The sequence below is a fragment of the Nicotiana sylvestris genome, chromosome 2, assembly GCF_000393655.2.
Source record: "Nicotiana sylvestris chromosome 2, ASM39365v2, whole genome shotgun sequence".
Lineage (NCBI taxonomy): Eukaryota > Viridiplantae > Streptophyta > Magnoliopsida > Solanales > Solanaceae > Nicotiana > Nicotiana sylvestris.
The window spans coordinates 59,044,028-59,054,824 of record NC_091058.1 but is presented as its reverse complement, the minus strand read 5'-3'; the positions used below and the strand labels follow the sequence as shown (position 1 = coordinate 59,054,824).

Sequence of the window (10,797 nt, the reverse complement as noted above, 5' to 3'; positions counted from 1 at the left end):
ACAAATGCCAGCGATTTGTCCCAATGATTCACCAACTCGGCGAACAGCTACATTCGGTCTTATCTCCATGGCCGTTCATGAAATGGGTGATGGACATCATCGGACTCTACCAACGGCACTAGGTAAAGCTAGATTTATTTTATTTATGACTAACTACTTCTCAAAATTGGTGGAAGCGCAGGCCTCCAAAAAAACAAAAGAAAAAGAAGTCATTAACTTCATCTGGGACCAGATCGTGTGCCAATTTGGGATTCCTTCCGAGATAACATGTGATAACGGGAAGCAGTTCATCGGAAGCAAGGTAACACAGTTTCTCGAGGATCACAAAATCAAGAGAATCCTGTCGACACCCTACCACCCATGTGCAAATGGTCAGGCCGAATCTACAAACAAGACCATCATTCAAAACTTATAAAACAAATAGGAAAGAGTTAAGGAAAAGTGGAGAGAAATATTACCCGAAGTGCTATGGGCATATCGAAGAACTTCAAAATCAAGCATAGGAGAAACAACTTTTTCTCTAGTATATGGTGCCGCGGCTTTGATACTGGTGGAGGTCGCAAAACAAAGCTCAAGATTCTGACACACCACCGAGAGCTCAAACAACGATGCCATGACTGCGGCCCTCGAATTATTGGATGAAAAGAGACAAGCTTCGCTGGTCCGAATGGATGCCCAAAAATAAAGGATTGAAAGGTACTATAACAGGAGAACAAATCTCCAACATTTCGGAGTTGGGGAGTTAGTCCTGAAGAAAGTCACCCTAAACACTCAAAACACCAATGAAGGAAAGTTGGGCCAAAACTGGGATGGACCATACCGTGTCCTTGGAGTAATCGGCAAAGAGTCCTACAAGATCGGTACTATGGAAGGCGAACAACTTCCAAGCAATTGGAACATATCAATGCTCAAACGCTACTACTGCTAAGGTGTCCGATAAAAGGTGCTGAAACATCCCCCGGCTTGAAGACCTTGGGTTTTAAAGCAAACGTTGCACTCTTTTCCTTCAATTGGGTTTTTATCCCAAGAAGTGTTTTACCGACAAGGTTTTTAATGAGGCAACATCTATATGCTACATAAGGAGAACTCAACAACCATCCAAGGCTTCCCTTCAATCAACCTCGAATACTGGGGGGCATCCCCCCGGTAGATCACCTCCTCGTAGAAGTCAAGAATGTGCCAAAAAGGGTCTCGATAGGGAAATAATGCATCAGGCCAAATGGTCAAACGAACTGTGTCCATATAGAATAATCGAACCCTTGACAAAAACATGTGTACCTGTGCCATGTAATCAAAGAAAACATTTTCTCCATCAAACTCTTTACGCTTCAAAGAAGTCTGCTATTTTTTTACAAGAAATGACTCTAGATCTAGAAATTTCCCGAACACTCAGGGACAAACGTCAAAAACTCAAAGCCATACGACCTCTGGGTCGGTTACTTCAAACTCATAAGCCCTCAATGAGGCAACATCAAGTTTACAAAGACTGGCTCTAGAGCCGAAAAACTTTCGATGTCTCGGGGACTATCGTTAATTGTTTTCCTATCGAGCAATCATAAACTCAAGGCCGTAAGACCCCAAGTGGGCAACCTCAAGCCCAAAACCCTACATGCGGCAATACTAGAAAATGTAAGACGTCTATGAGGCATTGTCAACAATATAATACCTCTATAAGGCAACACCAAAACTATTAGACCTCAAGCAAGACATGAACCATATTTGTACCAAGTAACTTAAATTTGTAAGACCTAACGAAAGGCATAATCCCGATCGTAAAGTTAAGGCTATATATTCGAACTTATAAGACACCTAAAAAGGAATACCCTCGATATAGATGACAAAACTACTTCACCCGGGGACTAAAAGGCTCCGGCCAAACCCAATGACTCTAGTCACATGGCTCCGGTCAAACTCACGTGACTCGGGGATGCCCGACCATTGCTATAAAATTACAAGCCTTCAATTAATTCGAATTTTTTTTGAAAAGAACCGGTTAATCAGGCTACCCTCGGCATAAGCTCTAAAAAATAGGCTTCAAAACAATTCAACCATCGAGCGAAACCTCCTAAGGTGCTCGTTTATCGCTACATAACAACTCACAATTAAGGCTCTTATCAAGCCGTCGAAGAGTCGGGCGAACACAAAACTTCAAAAAGTCTTTAGCGAGGAAAAACTACAGCCTATATGAAGACTTCGTACCGACCCAACGCGTAAGAGTCACTATCACTAGCCTATATTAAGAGGCAGTACCGACCCAACGTGTAAGAGCCACTATCGCCAGCCTATATTAAGAGGTCGCACCGACTCTACGTGTAAGAGCCTAAGGGCCAGCTTAAAAACTTAAGGGTCAATGAGCTCGAGTCAAAATCTAACTCGGAGATTGAGCCCGAAACAATTAACTAAAAATGCCCCAGGGCAAATGCGTAAGAGCCACTGCCGCCAGTTTACAACCAAAGGTCATATCGACCTAATGCGTAAGATCCTAGGAGCTAGCTTAAATTTTGAAAACTTAAGGGTCAATGAGTTTGAGTCGAAATCTAACTCGAAGACTAAGCCCAAAACAGTTAACCAACAAGCCTCAGGGCCAACTTGTAAACCTAAGGGTTTCTACCCGAAGCCCAATCCATCTGGCTAATCATTGACGAATGTCAATAATTAAAGCAAAGGAAAAGCGGAAAAGGATGAAAAAGCCTTTACATATATGTTGGAAGGTTCACAAAGTTGAATTTACCAGACCTATGTCTGAATAACCTACAAGGGCAAAAAAAAAGCAGGAAAAACCCTAAACTACCGTCGGGGCTATGCCCTTGACGGCTCCCTCAGAAACTTTGCTTTCAACAAAATTAGCCATAAACCTAAGGTTTCCAATAGCCTCTCCCCCCTCGGCAACCTCACCTCCATCTTTATTATCTCCCGAGCCACTGCTCGACTCGTCTTCAGAGGAAAGTAGGACCACAACATCCTCTTCTAGGATCTTCACCCTCTAAATCTCGGTGGGCAAATCAATGCCCCCCCCCCCCCCGCATATATATATATATCCTCGATAGCCCATCTCCGAGATTCTAAATGGGCATGCCCCACAGCCTTAGTCAATTGTAGCTCGGCCTCGTCGGACACTTTCCTAGCCTGAGCATTTACAGTAGCAATATCATCTTTGTACGAGGACACAAGCTCCTCAGCTTTAGCCCTAACCTTGGGTAACGCAACAACCAATTCAGTGTGAAGATCCCTATACTTGTTGCTCTCTTCCCTTGTATCGTTAAGTTGATGCCCGACTGAGGCCATCTCCCCCTGGAGGGTATCTATCTCAGAGACTATCTCACTCACGAGCTGTCTGAGTTCAAGAATTTTAGAGTCCCTAGCTCGGAGCTCCTCCTTCATTAGGACATCTTTCTTCTCAAGTTGCAAAGATTGACCCGAAGGTGTTAAAGCACTAAAGCTGGGTAAACATGTAGACAAAAAAGCAAGAATTATATAACCTGCTCAGTAAGATGAGTCTTGTATCAGGATGCCGCCTCAATCTCGAAGGCCACGGAGTTCCTCCTCCCTCTTAGTAGAAAGAGCTCTGAGCTTATCAACTTCCAAGGAGATTTTTGCATGTTCACCCTCGTAACGAGTCAGCTAGGTTTGAAACCTTACGAAGGTCAGATTGTAAATCACCTTGGCCTAAAACCATGAAGGAAACGAGGTTAGCGACACAAAAATCAAGGCACCAAATAGAATTTTACAAAATGATTAACTGCTTACAAGGCCTGTCGATCTCATTGAAAATAAGATCTCTCCCTCCGTTGGTGATTCTAAGGAATCATTTTCCTTCTCGCCTTCAGCTCGGGGACTCCTCGGAACTTCCAGAATTAAGGTTAATGGGTCTGCCTTAGGTTTTTCTACTTTAGCTTTCTTGGGTTTCGGAGAGTCGGAGACCCCCTTCGCCTTTTCCTCTCTTTGTCGAGTTTTGGGGTATCTGCTTCACCAAGCAGTGCTTCCCTTGTCAAGGGGACCTCCCCCGGATCTGCACAGATGCAAAATATACCTGCAGGGAAGGAGGGAGCTATCAGCAATTATTCTTTTATGAAATACAATTACAACAGAAGTGAAGGCTCACCGTGATCCTTGGCTTCCTATCGACCCAAGGACAGATCATGCCACGCATGCTCAACATATAGGAGAATCAAATCCAGCTGGTTAGCCCATCCTAATAGGTTCTTAACCACATTGAGGTAAACTACAATAGCTGCATTAGCTGAGGAAGTCAATGCATAAGGAGATGTATCCAAAAAGAAGCAAGGGAACATTTAATTAATGTATCTATTCACGTTTAATGTTCCACCTTTCAGGGAACGACATCCTCTCTACTTGGATTAAATCCGAAGTCCTGACTCGAATAAAATTACTCATCCACCCTCGGTTCCTAACATCATCGGTACAAGCAAAAAGGTCCCTCGAGGCTTGACAATAGAGCTTAATCAGGCCCCCACAGAAAAGTTGGGGACTATACATCCTGACCAGGTGATTGAGGGTGAAGGGCATTAACTCAATCAAGTTCACATAATACCTGGTCATGTAAATAATATGCAAGAATGAAGGGTGAATTTGGCCAAGGGTTACTCAATATCGTTTGTAGAATTCGAGGATCACGGGGTCTATCGGAGTCAAGGATGGTTCCACCAGGCCAAGGGTAAATGGATAAGTATACACAATGAGAATGTCAGCCTTGTATGTCCTTATATCCTATTCCCGAGAAAGAATCTCCACAAGCCCCGCGTCCCCCAGCGACAATTAATCCTCACCCTTTCGACGTCTTTATCGAGCTAATATATTGGGAAGCAGGCTCGCATTGTCCAGGCTTCGAAGAAGGATTTTCGGTACTAAAATTGGAAGTCGTTTCAAAGGCCCCTGGAATGCATTCCCAACGTGAGGGGGCATTGTTGCTTTGATTTTAGATAAGTGCAAGGAAGAGGAGGCCACATTTTCCTGAGGGACAGAGGTAGAAGTTTTCGCCATTCTTATAAGATTTCAGAGGAGAAATGAAGATTGCATTTCAGAAGAGAGCACAAGAGAGAAGTTAGAAGAACTCTTTTAAAGGCTTGGTAGTGCAGTGGAAAACAAGAAGCGAAAGAAGATGGAGCGGACCAAAGGACAGCCAACCGCTGTAATTAATTCAAAGGCTTTTAAGGGCTATGCGGACGCGACCTTTAGACACTTCATTTTATCATGTCAACCGCCTGATATGGCGTGAGTACCTTCGTGATGGAAATACCGAAGGGGAAAGTATTCGAGATCATTTCTTATCATTTTACTCTAAGAAACCCGGGGACTATCTGTACACAGATAAAATCGAAGAGCCCGATTTTACGATCATTACGCCTCTCCGTAGCATCACTTTGAAGGCTTGGGGGCACGGTTCGAGGATTTGACCTTGAAGGTTCTTTATGCCTAACCTCGGGGCAATTTAAATGGGTGGTCATCATGGATAAACGGGAAGTTCCCTAGGGATATGGACAAAACTGTCAACACCTACAAGAATAGTACCGGTCTGTACCATACTTCTAGGTAGCTATACTAGCTACATTTCCTTGTAATAAATGCACGTGTACTATGTTGAGATTTCCGCTCCTATATAAAGGGATCCTTGTTATTTTTGGCACACATGATATCACTTACAACATTAAATACAAGAACATTCTCTCAGCTCTCCAACTTAAATATATTCTCTTGATTTCCCTGCTTACATTTATTGTGTTCTATTTATTGTTCTTCATTTATTTCTCATTATCGACCATAAATAACCTTCATCAAATCTCTCAAAAATGTTAGTCCTTCATCGGCTGTCCATAACTTAGTATCAAGCTCAACCTCGAGGCACCGTATAGTCAGGCTCGAGGCCCCGATTCTCAGCCACTCAGTTGGCTTTAACATACTACTTGCAAGTTCTTATCTTATTTTCCTAGTCTCATACTTAGCATCTATTACCTAACAGCTAGTATAAAAATGGATCACGTATTGTTAGAACCACAAAATCAAATCTAATTGTAATTACCATTTTCAAGGTAAAAAGAGTGTGGCTGCACAATTTCATGTGTGGTCCTCACTCTTTTACTTGAAGAACAATTTCCTTTTGATGATCTGCGGTCCGCACGATTTTGAGTGCGGCAACAGATTTTGGTGCGGACCGCACATTTCCTTGTGTGGCCGCACTTTGGCCATTTATCTGACAGGCAAAATTCAGAGAGTCTGCAATTTTAGCTTCCCAGTTATGCGACTACTGATCTCTTTCTGTTGTAGCACTTAAAATTGTGTGGTCCGCATATTTTCCATACTTAGCCAATTTTTATGAGCGAAGTCCCTACAAAGCACACTCATTCCTGCAACACACGATAAAACTAGTTAGCATAAAACAAGACCTATCTGAAGAAGAAGGAAAAGAAAAAGAAAAAGACACATGGGTTGCCTCCCAAGAAGCGCTTGGTTTAACGTCGTGGCACGATGCAGATTACCATCATCATTTGAAATGAAGAACCACCACGACATGACCATCATCAACTTTTCGTAGATAATGTTTCAACTGGTGACCATTGACTCTAAACACTTCATCATTTTTATTTTTCAAGTCCAATGCACCAAAGGGTGTCACACTCATAACCTCAAACAAGCTACTCCATTTAGAATCAAACTTTCACGGAAACATCCGTAACCGAGAATTGAACAACAACACAAGATCACCTTCTTTAAACTCCTTTATCCGAATGTACTTGTCATGTAGGTACTTCATCTTCTCCTTGTATAAGGACAAACTCGTGTATGCATGGTACCGAAACTCATCTAGCTCATTCAATTATGCCACCATTAAGTTGTTGGAGACATACCACTCAAGATTCAACTTTTTCAAAGCCCACGTGGCTTTGTGCTCATGACAAGCTTTCCCGAACACCAAACGGCCTGGAGACATTCCAATCGATGTTTTATAAGCTGTCCTATAAGCCCATAAAGCATCATCAAGTTTCTTTGACCAATCCGTCTGGTTGGCATTCACTGTTTTTGACAAAATACTCTTTATCTCCCGGTTAGAGACTTCCACTTGACTACTTTCTTGTGGATGATCGGGGGTCATCACTTTATGAGTGACACTATACTTGGTGAGTAAGGTATCTAAAGCTTTGTTGCAAAAATACGAACCCTCATAACTTATGATAGCCCTTGGAGTACCAAATCTTGTAAAGATGTTCTTCTTCAAAAACGACACCACACTTCTCGCTTCACTGTTAGGCAAAGCAATGGCCTCAACCCATTTGGACATGTAATCAACCCCGACCAAGATGTAAGTGTTTCCACAAGAACTCATTAACAGACCCATGAAGTTAATACCCCACACATCGAAAATATCTATCTCCAAAATGATGGTGAGAAGTATTTCATTGTTCTTTGAGATTCCACTGTGCCTTTGGCATTCATCACAATGCTTCACAAGATCACTTGCATCCTTGTAGAGACTAGCCAATAGAAACCGCAACTTAACACTTTGGATTCATCTTCGAATCACTCTATCCGTACAAATCCAGAAAAGGTACGATTCATCCCAATAATAGTCTTGACAATCCTTTTTGAGATTCTTCCTTTGGTTTGAAGAAATCTCAACCGGAATGATACCACTCACAAGATAATTTTATAGATCCACGAACCAAGGTACCACTTTTATTGAAATAGCCAAGAGTTGGTCATTAGGGAAGGGGTCATTGATTTCAAAGCCATCATACAGCCTCCCTCCTCCTCCAAACGAGACAAGTGGTCTGCCACTTGGTTTTCACTCCCTTTCCGATCTTGGATATCAATATCAAACTCTTGAAATAAAATTACCCATCTTATCAAATGAGCTTTGGAATCTTTCTATCTCAAGAGCTAATAGAGTGTCGCATGATCAACATGAATAATCACTTTTGCATCCAACAAGTACGGGCAAAATTTCTCAATAGCAAATACAATGGCAAGCAGCTCTTTCTCTATAACGGTGTTTTTGACTTGGGAACTATTCATGGTCTTCCTTGCATAATAAACTGGATGAAAGATCTTGTTGATACATTGCCCAAAAACAGCCCCTACCGCTACATCACTTGCATCACACATGAGCTCAAAAGGAACACTCCAATTTGGAGCGGTGATAATGGGAGTAGTGGTCAACTTTAGCTTTAGAAACTCAAAGTATCTCATTCACTCGTCATTGAAATGGAACTTGGAATCTTTCTCCAAAAGCTTGCATAACGGGTTTACCACTTTAGAGAAATCCTTGATGAAACTCTGGTAAAATCCTGCGTGGCCTAAGAAACTCCACACACCTTTAGCTGAAGTTGGAGGTAGAAGTTTAGAAATCACCTCAATCTTTGCCTTATCAACTTCAATGCCATTCTTTGAGATCTTCTAGCCAAGGACAATGCCTTTCTCAACCATAAAATGACAATTCTCCTAATTGAGCACAAAGTTTGTTTCTTCACATCTTGCCAATACTTTGTCTAAATTTGCTAAACAATCATCAAAAGAATCCTCGACCATCGAAAAGTCATCCATGAAGACTTTAAGGAAATCATCCACTATGTTCGTGAAGATAGCCATCATACACCTTTAAAAAGTCGTCGGTGCATTGCACAACCCAAATGGCATAAGAGAGAATGTGAAAGTACCATAGGGACATGTGAAAGTAGTTGTCTCTTGATCCTCTAGAGCAATAAGAATTTGATTATAGTCGGGGCACCCATTAAGGAAGCAATAAAAAGCACTGTTGGCCAAACTATCAAGCATTTGATATAGGAAGGGAAGTGGGAAATGGTCCTTCCTTGTGACTTTGTTGAGCTTGAGATAGTCCATACATACTCTCCACCTGGTCACGGTTATTGTAGGAATCAACTCATTCTTGTCATTGGTGACTACTGTCGTCATTCCCCCTTTTTTGGGACACATTGAACTGGAGAAGTCCATGAACTATCGTAAATGGGGTACACAACCCCGACATCCAGCCACTTGATGACCTCCTTTTTGAGAACATCTTGTATGTCTTTAAAAAGTCACCTTTGATGTTCAATAGATGGTTTGGCACCTTCCTCCAAGTTGATCTTGTGCATGAACAATGAGGGGTTTATCCTTGAATATCCGCCAAAGTCCATCTAATAGCTTTTCCTCTTTTGTAGCACCACAATGTTGAATCTACCTGCACGTTAGTCAAACAAGATGAAAGAATAACCGGTAAAGTAGAAGAAGGTCCACGAAATTCATACCGAAGATGTGGAGGCAGTGGCTTCAACTCCAAGATGGAAGGCTCCTCAATTGAAGACTTTGTTGGATAAGTGGTTCTATTCTCAAGATCCCAGGACAATTTTGGGGGCTCATAAGTGTACGACCTTATTCCTTGCAAAGCGTTCATACATTACACGTAACCCACCACTTCTTTATTATCACTATTGAGTAAGACGACCTCTAAAGTATCCTCAACATTCATCACGACACTTATTTCATCAATAATCACATCGGTCACTAAGTCCACAAAAGATCACACCTCATTGCTATTGGGTTGCCTCATAGACTTACACATATGGAAAATCACCTTCTCATTACTAACCCAGAAAGTAAGCTCTCCGGCTTCAACATCAACTAGATACTTCCCTATATCAAGGAAAGGTCTCTCAAAAATAATCGGCACCTCATAATCAACCTCACAATCAAGAATAAAAAAATCCACGGGGAGAATAAATTTATCAACAGGAACCAACACATCATCAATGATACCCAACGGTCTCTTCACGGTACAATCCGTCATTTCTAATCTCATAGATGTGGATCTTGGTTGCCCAATTCGCAAAATCTTAAAAATCGAATAAGTCATTGATTTGATACGTTCCCTAAGATCACAAAGAGCTTTAGCAAAGTCGGCACTCCCAATGGTACAAGGGATTGTGAAAGCGACATGATCTTCCAATTTAGGAGCCATGGAATGCACAATTGTACTCACTTGATGAGTAATCTTTATAGTTTCACAATTAATCGAGATCTTCTTTGTCACCAAATCCTTCATGAACTTAGCATAACCGGGCATTTTCTCCCAAGCCTCAACCTATGGAACGTTGATAGATAGACTCTTCATCATGTTAATGAACTTTTTGAATTGGTTCTTGCCATTTTTCTTGGCAAGCCTTTGAGGGTATGGAGGAAGAGGCCTAGGCATTGGTGCCTTAGCCTTTGGCACTACCAGTTCCAGTATGTCAACAATGTGCTCCCTAGACGGGTTCAGTCCATCATGAGACTCCTCCACATTGTCATCAATATCAATTCTTATCTCATCATTTTCTTGCACTTCATTGTTTGAGATCTCATCTTTCTGTACCAATTGCTCATCATCCAATAGTTTTTTTTGACTTGTGGTGTTTGCATTCCTACCTTTTTCACTCCTTGTAGTAACAACCATGGCATGTCACATGTTGTTCCCACTCTTTGGGTTCATCAACGTGTTACTTGGTAGTACCCCCTTAGGACGATTGTGTAAAGCTTACGAGATTTGCCCCAATTGAACTTCTAAATTGTGAATTGAAGTCTTCTAAGAGGCTAGCTGGACATCGGAGTCGGCATTCTTCTCCATCATTTATTTGAACATGTTATTAGTTCGTCCCATCTCATTGTTGGAAGAACTCGACCTTGGGAAGAATAAGGAGGCAGGTTGCTCGCTTGTTGATACATCAGAGGCTTTTGAAAACCCGACCCCTAATTCCCTTGGTTAATGTTCCACCCTCCTTGGTTGTTGACTCTCAAATATCCTTGATT

At 41.9% G+C, this 10,797-nt stretch overlaps 2 protein-coding genes across 2 annotated transcripts; both read right to left on the bottom strand.

Annotated features, from left to right (window-relative positions):
• Positions 1-329: 329 nt before the first annotated feature.
• LOC138884960 (uncharacterized) lies at positions 330-8,964 on the bottom strand. Its single transcript, XM_070165837.1, has 8 exons — positions 8,670-8,964; positions 8,497-8,579; positions 8,263-8,409; positions 7,949-8,178; positions 6,864-7,487; positions 3,139-3,439; positions 1,279-1,338; positions 330-383 (listed from the first exon to the last, which is right to left on the bottom strand). The coding sequence occupies exons 1-8, from the start codon at positions 8,962-8,964 to the stop codon at positions 330-332; spliced, it is 1,794 nt and encodes a 597-aa protein (XP_070021938.1).
• A 157-nt stretch (positions 8,965-9,121) lies between these two features.
• On the bottom strand, positions 9,122-10,075 carry LOC138884959 (uncharacterized). Its single transcript, XM_070165836.1, has 2 exons — positions 9,587-10,075; positions 9,122-9,193 (listed from the first exon to the last, which is right to left on the bottom strand). Exons 1-2 carry the CDS (start codon positions 10,073-10,075, stop codon positions 9,122-9,124), a joined length of 561 nt encoding a protein of 186 aa, XP_070021937.1.
• Between the last annotated feature and the right edge of the window lie 722 nt (positions 10,076-10,797).